This window comes from Sinocyclocheilus anshuiensis, unplaced genomic scaffold, assembly GCF_001515605.1.
Source record: "Sinocyclocheilus anshuiensis isolate Anshui unplaced genomic scaffold, SAMN03320099.WGS_v1.1 scaffold935, whole genome shotgun sequence".
Lineage (NCBI taxonomy): Eukaryota > Metazoa > Chordata > Actinopteri > Cypriniformes > Cyprinidae > Sinocyclocheilus > Sinocyclocheilus anshuiensis.
Genome location: NW_015544174.1, coordinates 173,135 through 194,752, shown reverse-complemented (window position 1 = coordinate 194,752; position 21,618 = coordinate 173,135). Strand labels below are relative to the sequence as shown.

At 38.0% G+C, this 21,618-nt stretch overlaps 1 protein-coding gene across 1 annotated transcript in view; it reads right to left on the bottom strand.

The window, feature by feature from the left end:
* Nucleotides 1–523: 523 nt before the first annotated feature.
* LOC107696050 (squamous cell carcinoma antigen recognized by T-cells 3-like) overlaps nt 524–21,618 on the bottom strand; it is a 30,512-nt gene continuing 9,417 nt past the window's right edge. Inside the window, exons 6-20 of the mRNA XM_016496196.1 lie at nt 21,185–21,309; nt 18,961–19,116; nt 17,175–17,313; nt 15,253–15,360; nt 15,049–15,126; nt 14,907–14,965; nt 14,681–14,790; nt 13,818–13,930; nt 13,657–13,733; nt 13,275–13,443; nt 12,647–13,110; nt 12,348–12,500; nt 8,914–8,920; nt 6,712–6,714; nt 524–570 (exon numbers count right to left, since the gene is read on the bottom strand). Of these exons, the coding sequence (XP_016351682.1) occupies nt 524–570; nt 6,712–6,714; nt 8,914–8,920; nt 12,348–12,500; nt 12,647–13,110; nt 13,275–13,443; nt 13,657–13,733; nt 13,818–13,930; nt 14,681–14,790; nt 14,907–14,965; nt 15,049–15,126; nt 15,253–15,360; nt 17,175–17,313; nt 18,961–19,116; nt 21,185–21,309 (1,808 nt within the window). The remainder of the gene's footprint in view (nt 571–6,711; nt 6,715–8,913; nt 8,921–12,347; nt 12,501–12,646; nt 13,111–13,274; nt 13,444–13,656; nt 13,734–13,817; nt 13,931–14,680; nt 14,791–14,906; nt 14,966–15,048; nt 15,127–15,252; nt 15,361–17,174; nt 17,314–18,960; nt 19,117–21,184; nt 21,310–21,618) is intronic.

Below are 21,618 nucleotides of genomic sequence, written 5' to 3'. Positions count from 1 at the left end.
TCATCTCTTTCGAAGCTACTTGACTTCATCATCATCATAAAAAAATTTTTTTTAAAAATCTCTCTCTTTATTTATTCCTTCTCTTTCTAGCTTGTACTTATTTGAACAATGTCTAGAAACTTGGTATTACAAGCACTTCCTGTATCTGTTTGCCTCTTTAAGAAGAATCGCTTTATGTATCCCCCAATTGTAAGTCGCTTTGGACAAAAGCATCTGCAAAATGACTAAATGTAAATGTAAATGTAAATGTAACAACCCACAACTAACAACCCAATTAACCCACAAAACGCTGGATTTTCATCCTCCCCTTCTTGCTGCTGATTTCTCTGAACACACTCCCACACTGTCTTTTAGAATGGAACATTGTTCTTTATGTCTCCTGATAGTTATGGTGTTATTGGGATTTTTTTTCTAAATACATTAAATGGATCCTTCTAAACATGAATATGAACAACATTTCTTAAAAACAATGTCACAAATCAAAGTGAAATATGCCCAGGCAAAACAGACAGAAAATATTTTCCTATTCTTTCGTCTCTGTGACCTCCTGTCTAGACATATATTCCACATCTCTGCATTTCCATGGTAACCCCTGGACCCATCTATCACTAAAAGCTTTCATTATGCGCCCTTATGAACTGTACAAAACATACTCATGCAAGCTGATCACACACAAACAAACCATCTTATGAATAATTAAGGGAGAGGTGTGGGGAAGGTTTTGAATATGATTACTCAAAGTTTACAAGTGATGATTTGTTGGATCTATAATGTGCAATGTAACACAAGCAATAATGTATGATGCCCTGAAATCCTCTAAGCCCGAGGCAGGAATGTTAGTGTTGTTGATAAAAAATTTAAAAAACAATTACATCAACAACATGTATTAGAAATTTCCCATTGCTGCCCAGAGGCTTATTGCTTTATAGAGGAATGAGGCACACTGCTCTTATTATATGCTGTGATTCATACTTTATTTCCGCAGGTGGACCACCCGACCTTAAATTTTGAAGCACTGGTGTGAAATCATGATTGAGATTATTCCCAATGTAATTTCAGTGAAAGCATGATTATCATACCTGTCAACATTCGGGTATCAAAATACCGGCGACCGTGGTGGGGCGGAGTCAAAAGTATCAATTATTATATTATATTATTATTAATTTATTATATTAATTTAAACAATTATTATCAAACAATTATATTAATTTACTAACATATAAACATATCTTAGTTTAGGCTTTATCTTTAGAGTTTTATCTTCTTGTCAATCCACCGGTTCACATTTACAACTGTTTGTTTTCTGCGTAAAAATAAGGGTCGTTTTTGTTTTTGGTCTACTCTAAACAAAGAGTGTAAGGGTTTATTGAAAAATACAAATTCATTCTCTGCCAGCAGGTGGCGCTTTTCGCCATGAATATAGCCGTTTCCCTGGTAACCGCAGTAAACAAAGCAGTGCAGCAGCTGACTTTGAAACTTGCAGCGCTCATTTTTAATCAATTAAACCATAGCCTTTTGAAGTGTAAGCTATATCTCAATTTACTTTTTTTTTTTCACCGGAGCACCACCTGAGTCTTCTCCTCCCATTTCTACCAGTGATCCTTGTTTCCCTCCCGCCGTAGCCTACCTGCGCACATATCAATAGCATCACTGGGTTGTAGGTTGCCAAGTTGAGGGGATAAATCGGTTGAAACTTGTATGCGTCGATCGTGTGAGAAAGATGCGTTTCATACAAGATCTGGCAACAACCTTGGAATTTGTTGACGTGATTATTCGTATAATGAGGTTTGGGCCATACAAATTACGGGAGTTTTACCGGAAGCGAATGTAGCAAACATATAAAATAAGACCAGTGGGATTTTTTTTTATAGAAAGATTAAAAATACGGGAGAAATACGGGAACATATTTAAACGGGATGATAGCGGGGTAGAATGGTAAAATACGGGAGAATCTCGGGAAAAACGGGAGGGTTGACAGGTATGATTATAGCGTCTCTAGATGCCTCTCTAAAGGTTTTTCATGCATTGCTTTATCCATTGGCTAGAAGCCTGTATGTAGAGCATCTGCAATGTTATTCTGCATTGTCCCTGTTAAATAAACAACTAAATAAATAAATCACTTTGCACAGTTATTGCCTTCTTGACCACGACACACACCCTAATACTGATGTGTGTTTGTGTAGGTGTGCAGATTTGTGAAAACTTGTGAAAAGGTCCTCATAAATAAAGTAAAACATGTCAAGAAGTATTGATGAGATGACAGCACACATTACACTAGTATAAATTATATGAAGTTATTGTATTGTTTTGTATACCTGTGCTTTATGCGTCAAAGATTCTTCACACTGAAAGAAATGGATTAGTTATGGATTAGTTTTATTTCGACAAAATATCAAAATCCACATATTTGTAGACAATAATTAATATATTAGTGGTATATGTTGTAGGGATGTGTTGTAAGGGCGATGTCCATCCTCCAGTCTAAGATTTCCAAGATTTTAAATGAAGAAATAAAACAAGAACTGTCATTTATTTGATTACTTTTATTACCGAGGCAATACTGACCCCTAGTGTGAGAGAGTGGATTCTACTTCGCCTTGGGAGAATATTTGAAATAAAAGGAAGCAAAACTCCCATTAGTAAAAAATAAATAAATAAAACTTTCGTTAATTTAAGGCGAAACTAATCGTTCTTACTAATCTTACTAATCTTTTTTAAAATTATCATTATTGTTGTTATTATTTATTAATTAAATTAAATTATATTTTACATTAGTTTTGATGCATGTTTTTATTTTGATTTATTTCAATGTATTTTTATTTTTTATTTTTGTAAAGTGCTTTGAGATGCAACTTTTAAAGGCGCTCTAAAACATTCAGTTTTAAGTTGTTGCTGTTGTTATTATTATTATTATTATTATTATATAGGTAACTAAATATCTCTGCTGAAATAATAACGGTCAAAATGCTTGCATATTGACATGGATTCAATAGAGCGTCTTGTCCAATCATATAGTTCTACGATCTGAAAACCGTGTTGCTGCACGAGCGTGTGCAGCAAACATCTAACCAATCAGTAAGCACATACCCAGTAAAATCAACCAATCAATATCATCCTTACGGCCATGTCTGTTTCGCGGAAGTTGACGTTGCTAACACCAAGTGGAAACATTTCTGATCATATCCATCATTTCTAGTGAGAATAACACATCATTAACCGGTAAGGTATGTCTGAAACTTTGCCTCTTGTTTTATAAAGTACGTAGTTTGCCGCCGGTTTTAGGGTTTGGTGAAGGTTTTTCTGTAGAAATGCATGAATAGTGTCATGACTTGTCATGAACTGCTGTAGTCGGGGACTGTCTGCCATAATGTGATATTTCTGGAGTCAGGTGGACAAATATCTTGTTCTGCAATATTACAAGTATTTACCTAGTGTGTTAAATATTACAGTTATAATAATATTTAAATGCCAGCGTGTTTAGTTACGGCATATAGGACAGCTATACATATCAAATACAGGTTTAGGTGGTTTCAAAGATGTAAACGACTATGTTTGACCATAGGTACATTTTGCTCTCATCTTCAGTCTGTGAAACAACATGAGAGATTGTTGTAAATGTGGTTACAAATCACTTGATTTAAGACTGTTTCATAAACTGTCAAGCTCCCAAGAGCCACCTGGCTCACATTAGGCTGGAGAAAAATGACAATAAACCTGATTGAACATTTTAATGCTTAACCTTCTTTTTTTACTTTTCACACGGGTTTTCAGATAGTGTCTTGCAAGAATGTTGGACACGTGGCCTGTGAAATCTGGATCCCTTGATTGATGGCAGCTCTAGCTGTGTTCCGTCATGCTTGCAGTGGTTCTCTGCTCTGGGGCTGGGGACCCGTTCTGTTTGGTCTGCTGGGGTCTGTATTCGTTCTGCTGCTGCCTTTAGCAGGAATAGAGGAGCAATGCTGTGCCACTCTGAAGGGCCTTGCTCTTCTGCGCTGCCAGCTGTGGGGGGGTGTCCAGCGGCCAGTAGTGCACACCACCAGCCTGACGGTCCCTTTCACTGCACTAGACCTCCTGCCACAGAAAGTCAAGGCCAGTAAAGGTACAGTTGAAGCTGCTGTTGACTTTGTGTCGTTGAGTGGCTGAATGTCATCTATTTAAATTGGTTATTGACTTTCTAAAGTGCATTTATTTATGCATGTTACTCTAAATTAAAACTTTTATACTTTATCATCTTATGTCTTAATCTTATCCTCCTGGGACCCAGGCATAGAGTTTTGTCCTCTGTAGAGGACATTATATTTGAGCAAATTTCTCTTGAGACCATACATGCCACAGTTTTACATCTGCATGTCCCGTTTCGAACACATTCAGGGCTTTTCGGAGATAACAATTGATTGGACGTTTAACCATGACAACTCCACCTCCTTGGTCTTTAAATATGACAGACATTGACTGTATGACTAAATTCAGCACTCTTATGGAAATATGATAATATTTTGAAATTATTATTTAAATCTGACTAATTTTGTTGTAAATTCAAAGCAGAATATGTCTTTCTGTTGTGAAACATGCATCAATTTCATACATGTCCACTATAGTGGACACCAGGACATACTTCATGCTTATCAGGTATTTTAGGGAGACATAATAAATTAATGGGGAAAAAAATTACATATCAGTATTTCTATGAAATATGAGATGTTATATGAAAATGTTTAATTTTCGTTATTATACTTATTTTTTCATTGCATGTTGCCCAAAAAACACAATAAAGTGCCCCTATTATGGATAATGAAAGGTTCATATTTTGGTTTTGGGAGTCCCCAACAACAGGTTGACATGCATGCAAGGTCAAAAAACACTTTCATTGTCTTATAATATGCATTTATTTTGACCTTACTTGCTCAACGACTCCCAAACGATTCGTTTAACGATTAATTTCTCCAAACCCCTCCTTTGCGTGACGCAAATCTGCGGTGATTGGTCCGATAGGTCTCATTTTCATTTCATCATGCCTGTAATGCCTGATAAAGCAGCGTTTGTGAGCGCAGTGCTGCTTTGTGTACAGCGTTACCGGGGAAACAGCTATTTTTACCGCTCCAAAAGCGCACCTAGTGGCAAAGAATGAATTTGCATTTTCATTCAGACCAACGCAAAAAGACCAACAAATGGGCAGGCAATAATACTACTGTTTCATGTTGACGTCAACATGAAACGGCTTTGGGATTCGTTTTAAAAATGACTCGTTTCAGTGATTCAGAGTTGACTCTTTCTTTTGAGAGACAATAACTTTATACACGGTGCACTTTCAGATTTAAAACTTGGCAGGATGTTTTCAGTCACTTAGAGCTGTATTACACACTGCATGAAAGGTAGTTTTCAAAAATCCATAATAGGGGCACTTTAATATGCAAATTAGAGACAATTAATAGATGCGTTGATTATAATAGGAAAACCCAGCCTAATAGTCTTTCATACCATAGTTGAGAATCTTTGTACAAATCTTTGTACAGATCCAAGTTTGTTTCAGGTGGAAGTTTCCTGGAGTTGATTTCCATCAAACACCTTTTAAGTGCAGACACTAGTATTCATACAAAATACAAAATATAAATATTATTTAAATATCCATTTTATAGAGGACAAGTTATAAGAAAAAATAGCCTGGAACCTAAAAATTGACTGGTATATTGAACATACAAATGTAATATAAAAAAAAACAAAAAACATTTTCATAATAGGGTCTTGTTTTCATTTTCTTATTAACTGAGTCCTGGTGTCCTCTACATAGGACATATCATAAAATATAAACAAAAAAATTAAAATGATTAATTTGTTATTCATCTTAGAATTAATTATATGAATTTAATTTTTGTTTACATTTCTTTAATTTGACATTTTTCAGCTAATATTTATATTTTATTTCAGCTTTATTTAAATTAACAGCAGTAACACTTCTGAAAATGCCCATTTCTTTACGGTTCAGTCAATTATCAGTCAATCAAGTCTCACTTTTGTTATTGAATTTCCTGTTCTAATCTTGTTATATATGTTCAGTAATGGAATTAAAAAGGTTTACAAAAGGCATTTAATTCTCTGTGGCCAAAGTTGAAATCTTACTCGTTAGATTATGCTCATTAGAACTTAGGTTTACATGCAATTTACTGTCGTAAATTTAGATTAAACAGATACAACTATGAAAAATTATTAAAAATGAAACTTACTTTCAAGTGTTAGTGTCTATTGATTATGCGTCTCTCAGCTGGAATGTCATACTGTGAAACGCTGACCATCTGTTTGTTTACAGAGACTCAGTTGGAGGCAAAGGCGGCTCTCCAGCAGGCTTTGGAGATGAAGAAAAATGGCAAGAGGGAGAAGGCTCATAAGCTGCTCGTCCACGCGCTCAACATGAACCCAGAGTTTGTGGAGGCACTCACTGAATTGGGCACCATACTGGAGGAGGAAAAAGATGTTGTCCAAGCAGACCACCTGTACACCAAGGCCCTCGCCATCTCGCCCTGTAACGAGAAGGCTCTGGTGAGCAGGGATCGCACGCTCCCATTAGTAGAGGAAATAGATCAACGCCACTTTGGTATCATTGATGGAAAGGTACGACGTCTCATGTCTATACCCAAAGGCAACTCTGCTTTGCGTCGAGTCATGGAGGAAACCTACTACCATCATATTTACCACACTGTAGCTATCGAAGGCAACACGCTCACTCTGTCGGAGATTCGCCATATTATTGAGACCAGATATGCTGTACCAGGAAAGAGTCTACAAGAACAGAACGAGGCAATTGGCGTCGATGTAGCCATGAAGTACATCAATGCCACCTTACTGTCCCGCGCTGGAGCAATCTCTGTAAATGACATCTTAGAGATACACCGACGGGTACTAGGCTACGCCGATCCCATTGAAGCCGGCAGATTCCGTGCCAGCCAGGTGTTTGTGGGACATCACATCCCACCGCACCCGCAGGACTTGGACAGGCACATGCAGGAGCTGGTGCAGTGGTTGAACTCCGAGGAAGCGCTGCATCTACACCCGGTGGAGTTCGCAGCTCTCGCACACTATAAACTGGTTTACGTGCATCCGTTCGTGGACGGGAACGGACGGACATCCCGACTGCTCATGAATTTAATCCTAATGCAAGCTAGTTATCCGCCGATCACCATTCGGAAAGAGCAGAGGGCAGAGTATTACGCCACCCTGGATACTGCCAATGAGGGCGACGTAAGGCCCTTTATTCGCTTTATCGCAAAATGCACAGAAATTACACTTGATACGCTCCTGATAGCCACAACCGAGCATGCAGTTGGGCTGCCTGGGGCTAGTAATCACGCCTGTCCTGACTGTAAACACACCATACCTGTGCATAGCTGATGGATGCATGTTCATAGATGCAAAAAGTTTGCATGTGGTCTAAATTTAAGTGCCATATGGGCCATATCAGCCTCTGTAATGAATCACTCTCCAACCTTATACTGCTAGCATGGGACCTACATGGACTAATTGTGGATCCATTTTAAGTTTGTGCATTTACTGTGTAGCTATATCCATTACAAATCCTTTGTTTGTTTTTTATTTTGAAATATAGACTGTTCAAAATGTCATATTTTAGCCTCTACTTTGTTGTCCGTTTAAAATTTTCTTTTCCACTGAATGAACCGTATTAGGTCAGATCTTCAGATCCTTTAGCAACTAAATCCTTCTGCTTGTGAGTTAATGTGGCATAAATGATCTCTGCTGTCTGTTGGGAACAGTATACATACTCATACTTTTGTGGTGTTTATCTCTATACTTGGACTTTTTCTAGTCTCAAAAAGCAAGATTGAGTTAATCTATTATGAAGATTGCTTGTAAAAAGAACAGGTCTGTGAAATGTGAAGAGTGCAGTTTTTAAGTGATGGTTTACTGGCTGAAATATATTTTGTGAACGCTACAGCTTGTTGGACACATTTCTCACTTAAAGCTGGCAGGTTACAGCCAGGAAATGTCATGTTCAAAAACGAGTGTCTGACAAACCCAGTTTGAGTAACAGTTAACCTTTAACCTTTTATAGTCCATGACTTTTTCAATTTTGAGGTTCTTTAAAGTTTTGTTTAAAAGATCATTTATTTTGAGATGTTACTAAAGTGCTTTGGAATGTAAAAAAAAAAAAAGTCATTTTCCATTTGAAATTATTCTGATACATGATGCAAGGAATATTAAAATAATTGCATACAGCTGTTCAGAATTTTATTTGGGAAGATGTATTGATTACAGGAGTGTTGAAAAGTTTTATTAATAATAAAATAAGGGATTTTCATTCATTTATTTTTTTTGATTGACATTTTGAGTTTGCCACTATTGTCAAGCACTTTAACCTATTTAAACATAGCTTTAAATTATTTTACTACTTGTAAAAGGTATTTTATTATTGTGTGTAATAAATTATTGTGCAACTTCTCATTTCCTCTAGTATTTGGTGGACTTGTTTTATTTTCCTTTCATCTTTTCATATGAAGGATCATAGCCACTACTCTCTGTTGTGAAATATGGAATATGTCCGCTATAAAACAAATGTGAACCACAAAAGGCTTTGTCAGAAAATGATGTATGATAGTAGGGCTGCACGATTTGGGTGGGAAAATGTAATTGCAATTTTTCTGATAAATCAACTGATTTAAAAATGTAATTTAACCTATTTAATGTGAATATTTAAGAAACATAATAGTAATTCTATTTTATAGTATTATAGTAAAATTACAATATTAATACTTATCTCATTTCTTTACTTTCAAAACTCAAGCTTTCTTTTTTGCACAAAACTGTGGGGAGCCCTCAAAGTTTCAGGTTTATAATTGCTTCTCATTACAAATCTGGTGTAACGGCTGGTGCATGTTGTGTTCTCAAATGCACATTATAAGCAACCCAAACTCTCAGCACATGCAGAGATGAGTTTGGTGGAGCAGCATTTACTGCAAACCAAGTCACTCTGAGACACTGAAAACACCAGATCATGAGTACAGCCCGACCGATATATCGTTTTTTCAGATTTTATCGGCCGATATGAGCCTGTCGCAGATATATCACATCGGCGTATATGTTGTATATATCGGCGTATATATACCACCGATATGAACTTTTTTTTTACAGAACATAAAACACATAAAATGCTTGTAAATGGTGTAATTACGAGTTTGTCCAGCAGAGCACGCTCCATTGTTTGCTACTGGCAACCTGGATGAAATGCTTTAAAGCTTAAGTGTATGGAATACCATTGAAACTTTGAACATGTCATATCTCCGCAACGGCACGGCGGATCCGCACCAAATTCGGGGGATCCCTTCAGCTCGAGGAGCCCTCTCGAACACCGAATCGAGTGTACGTCTCGAGGCCCCCTTTACAAATGAGACCACCCCCGCGTTGATAGCCCGATACCGACACGCAGAGGGTGGCATTCGAGAGGGCTCCTCGAGCTGAAGGGATCCCCCGAATTTGGTGGAGATCCGCCACCACATTCGTGAGATAATGACACTAGGGCTGGGCGGTATGACGGTATATATTGCTATATCGTGTGTTCCGTGGTATGCAAATATATCTGCGTTACATAATACTACTTAAAAGTTATATACACCTTTGAGTGACAAGGAAATATGCATGAATGAGAAAAAGAGTGGGACACACTTGATAAACTGCCATAAGCAGTGAAAAAGAACTCAATGTGGTGCTCACGCTGACTGACACACAGCCGAAGCACGCACACTGAAAGCCCCTTGCATGCTCTCACGAAAACAGATTTCTTTCATGCTTGAATGGTCAAATACGCACACAATGTCAAAATGCCTGTCGTAAGGCGTATTCACGTAAACACAGTCGGTTATGTGTTAAATAAACGTAAACAGTTGGGTGAAAACAGGATGTGTATCAGTATATTGGATCCGTGCAGTTGGCTTTAAAGGGACAGCAGCCTTATTTACCTGCTACTGTCTGTCATTATTAATCACTCACTGCACTTGCCTGAATCACTTTTGGATCTTTAATAAGAATCATGTTCATGTTTGATTGATACAGTGAAGACTATGCAGTGTTTTATTTATACACTTTATTCAATTTCTGTAATATTTCTTACATGTTCAATAAACCTAGCCTACTGTAGCTGAATAAATTAAAAGTTTATTTCATATTTATTTGTTCTATTGTGTGTGTAATTTGCTTTTTTTTGGTCTTATTTTTAATATAAAAAATAAAATAAAATAAAAATAGCCATATCAAGTTATATATATATCGTTATCATTAAATAAAATGTATCATACCGTGAAATAAGATTTGGGTCATCCACCCCCTAAGTGACACCAGCCAACCCTTTCACTTCAGTAAGGAGGTCTCTTGTTCAGGCAGCAGCATTCAAGCGGTGTCTCAATGGTAAGTTACTAAACTAATTTGTGCGGTGGTGGCTTGAGTCTGTTGAATGGTGATTTAGCGCTACATTGTCACCTAGTTGGTGAGACGCAATGCTATTAAGCAGCAGTTCTTAATCTTGTTCCTCGCAACTCCCGCTCTGCACATTTCGTACATTTCTCTTATCACTTCAGAGGTTTGTTCTATTCGACCGTAATTGCCCTGCGAAGTGGACTTCACAGGATATTCTGCCATGATTCCAGTTCGAAGGGAACGTACATTAGGGCTGCACGATAAATCGAAATTGAACCGAGACGAACCGTACCGTTACCAAAACGTGACGTGTAAACTCTGCTGATCACGGATTGGCCGGAGAGAATCGTCACTACCTGCGTCACTGAACTTGCGACACAAACACAAAAGAACCGCTAGATTTAAATCAGCACAGCCAGCGAAGGATCGAATGCAACTGTTTTGAACGAGCGCACCTTTTTTTTAACTACCAAAAAGTTTTGTTGTCTGTTGCGGAAGAACAGACGTTCCTCTCGTTGATAGCAGAGGAGCGGATCCAGCGAGAGCTTGATGGGGCGACTCGGAATGAAAAAGGTTTTTTTTAGGAGTCGTGGTAGTAGAGGCGGCGCAACTATAACGACATGTGAATAATCCCGCCCACTCTAAAGCGGTACTGAACTGCAGTGGAAACGCAAACCGTGCCAAGCCAAGCCGTGCCGTGCCGTACTGAGCCGTACCGAGCCGAGTCGTACCACGCAGTGGAAAAGTGCCATTAGGGGTGTACTCACTTTTGTGGCCAGCGGTTTAGACATTAATGGCTGTGTGTTGAGTTATTTTGAGGGGACAGCAAATTTACACTGTTATACAAGCTGTACACTCACTACTTTACATTGTAGCAAAGTGTCATTTCTTCAGTGTTGTCACATGAAAAGATATAATAAAATATTTACAAAAATGTGAGGGGTGTACTCACTTCTGTGAGATACTGTATAAGGGCTGTCAATCGATTAAAATTGTTTATCAAATTAATTACACGATGTGGCGATTAATTAATCGCACATCAAATCTGGATAAGAAATTACCCACAAAAGATAATTTAATTTAAAGACATTATTTTGTTACATGAGAAAAGCATGAAATAGTCATTACAAAAATTTGAACTCTCTTTTACTTTTTTTATTAATGTTTTTTTTCCCCAGATTTTTATTCATACGTAAATATGAAATAATTTTTAAATAAATGATACTCTAAATAAGAAACTAAAACCACCAGTAGGTGGCAGTAAATGTCTTAATGAATAAATCCGAGTCATTTATTCACTCATTCATTTCCTTCAAATTGCGAATTTATTCAGAAATTGTGTTGCTAGGAGATGCACAACAGTTTTACTGTGGCTTTAAGAGGTAACATTTGCATTGGCAAAACTGAGCAAAAGCAGACAATATTGTGTCTAAAATATAACATTAAGTTCTTATTTATTGAACTGTTGTATAAAATCAATTATCACATTTGCACTTGTGCTCATGTTATATTGCAATGTTTTTTTGCCCTTTTATGCTTTTAATCTCTTTAATTTTAGGGGCATATAACTGCATTATAAAGGTTGCATCGCGCAGTGAGTTGTTGACCTGCATCATGTTCGTCACAAATCAACTGTATAGGTGTGTTCGACTTGAAGCGGAGCTGCACAGATTGATCGGTGTATGACCTCAAAATACCACGAGTTTTAGTGAGCAGATGGCTCTGTATGCTTTCGAATCGCTTTCGCGGTACTTTGATGACACACACCGATCAACTGAACAACACCGTATGAAATATAAGATGACATAACGTGAGGTGAGGGGCGGGGCTTATATATATACACATATATATATTAGTGCTGTCGATATGTGCTATATTTTGCAGGATACTGGATAACTGTATATTTATGTTAATGACAGAGGCCTACACACCTTGGGTTTGCCAGAACGGTTGGTGACCAGCCGGATGGCTTTCACTGTGCCGTGCTGTTTACAGAGATCCTCCAGTGTCTCTTTAGTGCACGTGTACGGCAGGCCCGAGATAAAGATCTTGTGCTTCTCCATTGCTGTTTTGTACTTAAATACCTAAGACACATTATACAAATGATTAACATTTTAAAAATGATTACCAAAGTGCAAGAAATGTGCTAGAAATTGTGAAGAAAAAAATTGTGAACATCAGGGAACACTAAACACCAGGTCACAAATTGAGTAGTATACATTCTAGATACCTTGAAGTCAGGATTCTTATTCTTGTCCACACAAGGAGACACATACATGGGCCGCCCATCCACCTCCTGCCTGTCCAGTTTCAGTGCCTCAGGTACAGCCAGTCGGTCCTCAAACTGCACATAGCAATAGCCTCTAAACACACCTTTCATTGAAAATACGGGCCGCACCTGCTGTACAGTCCCACAACCCTGAAACAATGTTCGCAGCTTGCCATCTGGGTCATCCAGATTAAAAGCCAAGTTACTGACAAATACACTATTTTCATCTTTGCGTGGCTCCTTTGATACATCCTGGGGTTGTCGCGGTGCTTCAGATGATCCCTGCTGATTCTTACGGAAACCAGGTGGCTCAGTTTTACGTGGTGGAGCTCGTCGGCCGAAAAGCCCACTTTCTGTCTCCATGAGCTCCTCTGTGGCTGTGCTACCAAAGTCCTCCTCCCCTCTGAGCCTCTTGGACGGCAGCTCTGCACACATTTGGTATCTCAGTACAGCTGAAATCTAAACCACACTGTTAGCTTTTACAAATTGACATTTTGTTTGAAAATTACTTCCAATTTGTCTGGAAACAGATTTTTATTTTTTTTTAACACAATAGAATTACACAACTTAAAAAGCTCTTCACCCATACCTGCATCCTCTCCCCATTCCTCCTCGTACTCATCTTCAGCTTTCCGTTTATCCCCCATTCTGTTTGCTTTCTGGCTCTTTTTTTGGCCTTTTTTATCTGCCTTGGCTTTCCTCCGGTGCTCGGCTTTCTCCTCCTCTTGTCTGGCTTGGAGAGCCTCTTTTTCAGCCACCTGCAGAAACAGCATTCACACTGCTCAAAAACCGCAGCAAAAGGACATGTCTACATGGCAAGCTTGCTGACAATTACATTAAACATGATACATACAGTATAACTGCTCACTTGTTGCTACATTATTTCTGTTATTTTCATAAGGAAAAAGGACAAATAAAATTAAACGCATGCCAAGTATGGGAAAAAAACTAAAAGGCTAGTTAGGACTTACTCTTGCTCTCTGCTCAATGACTCTGTTGATTTTAGTCTCTGTTTTTTGGACAGCAGCATCCCAGTCTTCCAGAGAGCCTGAGAGAGACAACACCCACATGAACATTAAAAAGCTGGCAACCCATATAAACAGCAATCTATAAATGCATCAATTTAACTCACCCTCCACTCTTTCAAAGCTGAGCAGGACATCACAGACATGCTCAGGATAGTCTGATGTACACTGTACAGCTCTGTGGAGAGCCTTCCTGCAGTGAGAAGCATCTCCATATGACCTGATCCACAAACACATTAAAAGAGTTACAACATATGCAGCCTTTACCTGGCGAGTTTTAAAGACAAAATGAAATCAAAATAACATCCACCCTAACTTATTAATACGCATCATTCTGAAAAAAACAAAATGCTTGTTTTCTTAACATTTCAGCAAAATGTAATAACTTGCTCGATCACTAAAATTGAATTGATTTTTCTGCTGATATAACCAAGGTCAAACAACCAGGGAAAATTGATATTAACCAGTATTATTGCACACAACCCCCTTCCGATCCAGTCAAATCCTGATGGATAAACATTATCCCCACATTACTTGCTGAAAAATTAGCTTCACTCACAAATGTTACACTATTGAAGTCAAATATGTTGTGAATGCGGTTTCATGTCATCTTTAAAACACAGTCATATAACACAATATTCAAAGGCTCCCCCAATATAGACTAAGATATTTTTGGTATTTCTGATCTGATCCTGGTTAAGAACCACTAATTACAAAAAATAATGCTGTGTCTAAAAATCAGAGACCACTAGTGAAAACCACTAGTACACCCCCCCCCTCTCAAATGAACATGAATCTTCTTCTATTTCAGAATATTTAATCACAGCAGCATTCAAGCTGCATGAACTCCACAAGATTGCGTAAAACCTGCTGATCATGTTCTCATCATCATAATTTGAGAATTATCCAAAAAGCATCAATGGAAGTGAAAACATCTCACTGGTTGCACAAACTGATGAAAACAACTGACCTTTCCAGGTTGTAATATTCCAGCCACATGTTGGCATGTTTTGCATTTCCTTTTGTCATGATGCTGTCCCACAGTTCACGGGCCTTCTGCATGTTCTTACAGTGTAAGGCCTGTTTAAAGCAATCAAACACAAGCAGCACTGAAACAACTAAAGACAGACTGTAATCAGCAGAACAACATTAGTTAATGGAGGATGGACAGATGCAACGGTATAGTGTTTCCTCACCTCTATCCTTGCCCAGATCTGCATTATTGTGCAGGACAGATCTCCACTTTCACTGAACCCTGAGAAGTGAGATAGTAGTTATATGTGCCTTTTTACTACAAGTGTGCTCTCTCATACCTCATAAAAACAGAACGATACTCACTCTCTTCTACATCCTGTTTCAGGTAGTCAAGGGAGCGTGCAAAAGCTGCCCGCAGCTCATCCAACTCCCTGCTCCATTCTGCAATAATCAACAAATCCATCAATAATAAATCATCAAATTCACTCATCTGATATCAGCTGCCAAAACTTTGAGAATGTAAGAGCAGATCAGTAATAAGACAGAAAAAAAGGCATATGCTTTTGCCTTTGCTGAAATCAACACGTCTCCTCAGGTAGTCCAGATAAGATTGCCAGATTTCTACATAATCAGTCGCCTGGATGAACCCTGCGTTCAGGGCCTTTTCAAACACATCTGAGAACAAAGAAATTATAATGCTTCTTAATGTCAATTCTTGTGTGTTAAAATCATTTGTTCCATTCCTGAAAACTGTTTCTGGCATTCATAAACTGATTCAATATTGCTAACAGTGTTTTCATATTTTTTGACCATTGAACTTACATGATTTCATGACTATTCATACTACATACTCACCGGACACTTTATTAGGTACACTTGTTCAACTGCTTAAGGCAAATATCTAATCAGCCAATCACAAGGCAGCAACTCCATGTCCATCCCTTTATGACCACACTGTACCCATCTTATGATGGCTACTTCCAGTAGGATAACTCACAATGTCACAAAGCTCAAATCATCTCAAACTGGTTTCTTGAAAATGACAATAGGTTCGCTATGCTCAAATGGCCTCCACAGTCACCAGATCTCAATCCAATAGAGCACTTTTGGATGTGGTGGAATGGGAGATTTGCATAATGTATGTGCAGCTGACAAATCTGCAGCAAATTTGTGATGCTGTCACATCAGCATGGACCAAAATCTCAGAGGAATGTTTCCAGCAACTTGAGCGTCTGCCACAAGAAATTAAGGCAGTTCAACTCGGTACTAGCAAGATATAGCAAATAAAGTGGTCAGTGAGTGTAGGACTTTCAAAGACTTCAAAAAGACTTCATGCCAATATTGTGATTAGCATAACTAGAATAAGATTTTTTTTTATATTTCCTTTTTTTTTTTTTGGAGTACCTGTCATTGTCTGATGGTCAGCCTCATGCCTCTCTAGAGCCAAAAGATAGCTCTTCCACAGGCCCATGGTCCAGGGACAGTTCCTGACGGCTCTCTCATAAGCAGATAACACTAGGTCTTTAATTTTCAACTGACGATCCTGAGGAAGAACAGAAAAAAACAATTATGAGCAAAGTCACAGAATCATTTGTGAATTTTTTTTAGCAGTCCAAGTAGATGAGTAACCAAGCCAACATCCACTAAGAGCAGCTCTTTGACTCAAACACAAACATTAAATTTAATCACCTAAACATTCTGACTGTGGAATACTATTTAGAACATTTCCAATTTGACATTAAAAAAAAACAGTGAAAGGTCCTGACATCCTGTCCAAATGCTGGCTTGAACAGGTCAGAACATCAGAAATGTATATTGGAAACAGTGTTTTCATTTCTTTTGACCATTGAACTTGCTTGATTTCTTGACTTTATGACTACTCATACTATATACTCACTGGCCACTTTGTTAGGTAAACTTGTTCAACTGCTTAAGGCAAATATCTAAATATTTGGGCCTCTTAGTACCAACTGAGCATTGTTTAAACGCCACAGCCTACCTGAGTACTGTTGCTCACCATGTCCATCTCTATACGACCACACTGCATCTTATGATGGCTACTTCCAGCAGGATAACACACCATATGTGACAAAGCTCAAATCATCTCAAACTGGTTTCTTGAACATGATAATGGCCACTATGCTCAAATGCCCTCCACAGTAACCAGATCTCAATCCAAAAGAGCACTTTGGGTAATGGGAGATTTGCATCAAGGATGTGCAGCCAACAAATCTACAGCAAATGTGTGATGCTATGACGTCAATATGAACCCAAATCCAGCAACTTGAGTGTATGCCACAACTAGATACTAGCAAGGTATAACAAATAAAGTGGCCGATGAGTGTGGGACTTTCAAAAATAAATTTAAAGAAACTTCACATAAAATGTCAAGCCAATATTGTGATTAGCATAATTAGGATTTTTGAATTCCCAGATATTGCCTTTCCTTTCCTTTTGTTTTATTTATTTATTTATTATTTTGTAAGTACCTGTCACTGTCTGATGGTCAGCCTCATGCCTCTCTAGAGCCAAAAGATAGCTCTTCCACAGGCCCATGGTCCAGGGACAGTTCCTGACGGCTCTCTCATAAGCAGATAACACTAGGTCTTTAATTTTCAACTGACGATCCTGAGGAAGAACAGAAAAAAACAATTATGAGCAAAGTCACAGAATCATTTGTGAATTTTTTTTAGCAGTCCAAGTAGATGAGTAACCAAGCCAACATCCACTAAGAGCAGCTCTTTGACTCAAACACAAACATTAAATTTAATCACCTAAACATTCTGACTGTGGAATACTACTATTTAGAACATTTCCAATTTGACATTAAAAAAAAACAGTGAAAGGTCCTGACATCCTGTCCAAAAGCTGGCTTGAACAGTAGGAATCAATTTCTATTCAGTCTTGCATAAACAGGCCTTGAGAAAGACAGAAGCTTAAGATCATAGGTCATTTTACAGCATTGCTTGTTAAAATGCACAGAAATGGTCTCCAGTCTTTTTGCCTTCTGCACCCACAAAGCCACAGAACATGCTTCAGAAAGCGCAGGTGTGAGTGTGTGATGAGTAGTCCGTAATTATTATAATCCCCCGCCCAATCTAGTGCTGCTGTTCTGCTGTCAACCCATTTACAAGCACCTCCGTTGCTCAAAGATTACATGTAGCATCGAGCTAAAGGAGACACTAAGCAGGGAATCACTCTGCCATTGTAAGAAAGATCTAATCTACAACCAAGATAAATCTGTCTGTGGGAAACTGCCTTACATCAATAATCATTCAGGAAAATGCAATATTGCCTCTACAAACGGGAGATGCATAAAATCTCAGCTTTGCACAACCTACGCCAACTCAACATCTGCTCACTGCTCTTCAAAATAACTTCATCAAAGACTGAATGATGATATCTGCTGAAGTATGAATCATGGTTGCAACGTTCTTTAAAGCATACCAAGTTTGTTAGTAGGGATGAGCATTTGGAGTGCTAAAGTATGACAGATAAAACTAGCCAAATACTCTAGCTGAATGGGTGATGGATGGATGTTAGTTAATAGAATAAAATGTTCATTCTTTTGTATGGAAACTGATCCAACACTCGGTCCTAAAGTGGTGCAGGTCATCAGTTACATAGGAGGCTTTAGCTACAATACAGCACTTTGCAAAAACAAGTAATAACCCCCTATATATCCATTAGGCAAAGCAGCTCCGTGACTCACAGTGTGAGGTGCATATAATTTAGTTAAGCATCTCAATTTAATCACCTAAGAGAGTACAAGCATGAAGGCTTGATTTAATTACTTCACACATCCATAGCTGCCAGGAATTCAACTGCCTGAATGGGCTCCACCAACACACTCCAGCCCGTAGCCCTTAATGCAGAAGTTCATTAAGTTCAGTCATTGAATCAGAAAGCCCAAAAGGACTGCAGCTTTGGCTGCTAATATGGGGAAGTGTCATTCTCTCCATTTCTCGTTCTCATTTTTCTCTCCCAACACACCTCCCACCATCTCTCTTTCTGCCTCGTTAACTCGCCGTTTTCCCTCCCTCTCCCTCCCTCCATCTGGTGAGGTGCTGGCTCTTCTAATATGTTCTCAGCTGCAACTACACTGCTGCGCATTTGTGGCTTGTGCATCTCATTACCATCCCATTAAAGCAATTAATATGTTTCTGAATAAACGGAGGGAGGTGTGGGATTGGCACATGTGTGGATCATTCAGTTTGTGAGCTGTGCACAGTGCTGTTTGGTGAAAGCAGACATGTGCTTACGCGAGTCGCTCACCAGATATGTGGTGTATTTGATCCACAGGTCCGGCACAAGGCAATTCTCCACCAGCGCTCGCTCAAATATTATCTGGACACGAGCCGGATCTCCTTCCTTCATTTCAAAATCTATGTAGGCTTGATACTCTGCCAGCTTTGGAGTTTCAGAGACCAGCTAGAAATTAAAAAAGAACAGCGTTAGAAAGCTCAAATGAGAAACAACATCTTTTGAATGTAACAGGGAGAAAAAAAAAGTCATACAGAAAAATTACATCTGTTCTAATGAAAAGAGTGCAAGAGCACTTAACTTATTATTTAATTGGTGACTGGTAGGGATGTAACGATTAACCGCGAGCCGGTTGAAAATCGATTCAAATATGTGACAATTCAAACCAGTTGAGATGCTAAAGAAATCGCGATTCAATTAGGGGTAAGAGTTTATACGAATGTATGTCTGAGGGGAACTTACTGTTTTAAAAAAAGTTTAGATGGTATTTTTTCTTTTCATCTAGCCTCTGTATAAAGCATATTAAAGTTCATAAGTGCAGCACTGCTTTGTTTACAGCAGAAACCAAGGAAACGCTTTAAGTGCCACCTGCTGGCAGAGAGTGAATCTGCATCTCATTCAGCTCGTCTGCCGTTTCTGTTTCATGCCGATATTTTTTTGCATAGTTTCACAAAACTGAAGTCAAACCATTCTGTTTTTGCTTCAAATTTCGAAATGATACGATCTAATTTAGATTAAAAAATGCTCATGTTGCATGTATGCAGCATCTTTGTTTGGATCATGATTAAAATGCAGTGGTTGCCTCTAATTTTAAATGGAAAGAGCACAGACAAAGCCTTTTGTTTATATGAAGAGATTTCTTTTATTTGTGTTATTTATTTGATTTGGGGTTTGTTTTAAAATTTCAATTTAGTTTTGTTATTTACATTTACATTATATTTACATTTTGTCATTTAGCAGACGCTTTTATCCAAAGCAACTTACAATTGAGGACAATAGAAGCAATCAAAACCAACAAAAGAGCAATAATATGCAAGTGCTATTAGTATATTACTATAGTGTTATATTTCAATTTCAGAAAGAAACGTGCAGCATTTTGTCCAAGCAATAATAAAAGGACACATTTAGTTTATAATTTCATAAATCTCATTTTGTAAAAAAAAAAAAATAAATTAAAAAAAATAAATAAATTGTAAATCAAATCTAATCGTGAGTTGAGTGAATCGTTACATCCCTAGTAACTGGGTAATTTAAGTGTGACATGGGCAACACAGCTGAACATTATCAACAGCCATTTCTTTCATCAATTCAAACAATTTGTGAAGTACACTGTAATTCAATGCACTATTAAAAATCACTTCTTTCTGGGAACATGGCACAGGCTTCGCTTTCTATAGCAACCTAGTCAGGTTGCATTTGTTCTCTGACTTCAGTTCTTCCTGTGATTTGAGTGAATTATTAGTTGAATATGAAAATCTGCAGCTTAAATAACAGAATCTGAGTGTCAATTGTACATATTAATTTCTGGGAACTGCTTCACTGCCACACAAACAGGGTCACTGATTAGTTTATGTATTTGTCAGGCTGAAGACTACAAGCTTGACTACAAGCTTTAAAGTCAACATTAACTAACCATACCCATTTTGTTTCTCTAATGTGCCGAATGTCCAAGAAAAACAAGATATTCTAAGAGGGGACAAAAGGTAGAGCAGTTGATTTTGTCCATCGGGAATCAATTAAATAGTGAAAAGTGTGTGGATTTTGCAGTCAACTGTGAAGGATTTCTGCCATCACCAAATGGTTAAGCAGCCTTAGTGATGTCAGCCAAAAAGGAAGTTGTTCCAGAGATGGTTCAAGTCTTTAATGTTTGTTGAAAGACCAAGATGAAGAAATAAGGAAACAAAAAAGACCAGGAATGTGTAATAAAGTAAATAATGTGATTAATTTAGATTTCATATTTTTTACTTCTCCTGAATAGGTACTGATGAGCATATGCTTGTGTACAAAGAGCTTTTATTGCCACAGATGTTTTATTTAATCAGATTCTCTAAATGACACTTGTGTAGACTGATTTTGGCTTCAAGCAGGCTACTGCTATAAAATATTTTAAAATCACAATCACCATTTTTACCATCACAGCTGCTGCCAGAGACATAATTTCACATTAAATTATAATAGAAACCTCAAATCAGAAAACCAAATGATCTCTACAGCAGTGAGATAAGTGTGCAGTTACCAAAGCCTCCTCGAAAGGTTTGCATTTCTCCAACTGTTGCAGGGCACGTCTGTACTGGCATGGGACCATCTCAGGTACACCATCGTCGGCCCAATCAGAGTATTCCGCATATGTTCCCTCCATATCTACAGAACACAATATCAGCACAAAAAGATCAGAAAGCAAGCTTTCTGAAAGCAATCTTACAAAACATTTTCTGTGTTGCAGGGGGACACAGTGTTTGTTCTGTTTCAAAGATGTTTTTCTGTTACTATTGCATTTCTCACCTATGTCATCACTACAAGGTAACTTTCTGACAAAGAAAAAAGGCTATATAAACATGAGCCGTGCTGTACGTAGGGCTGGACGATATGGCCAAAATTGATATCACGATATATTTCTTAATTTCGGTCGATACGATATAATTCCGATATCGATATGAACACTATTTATCT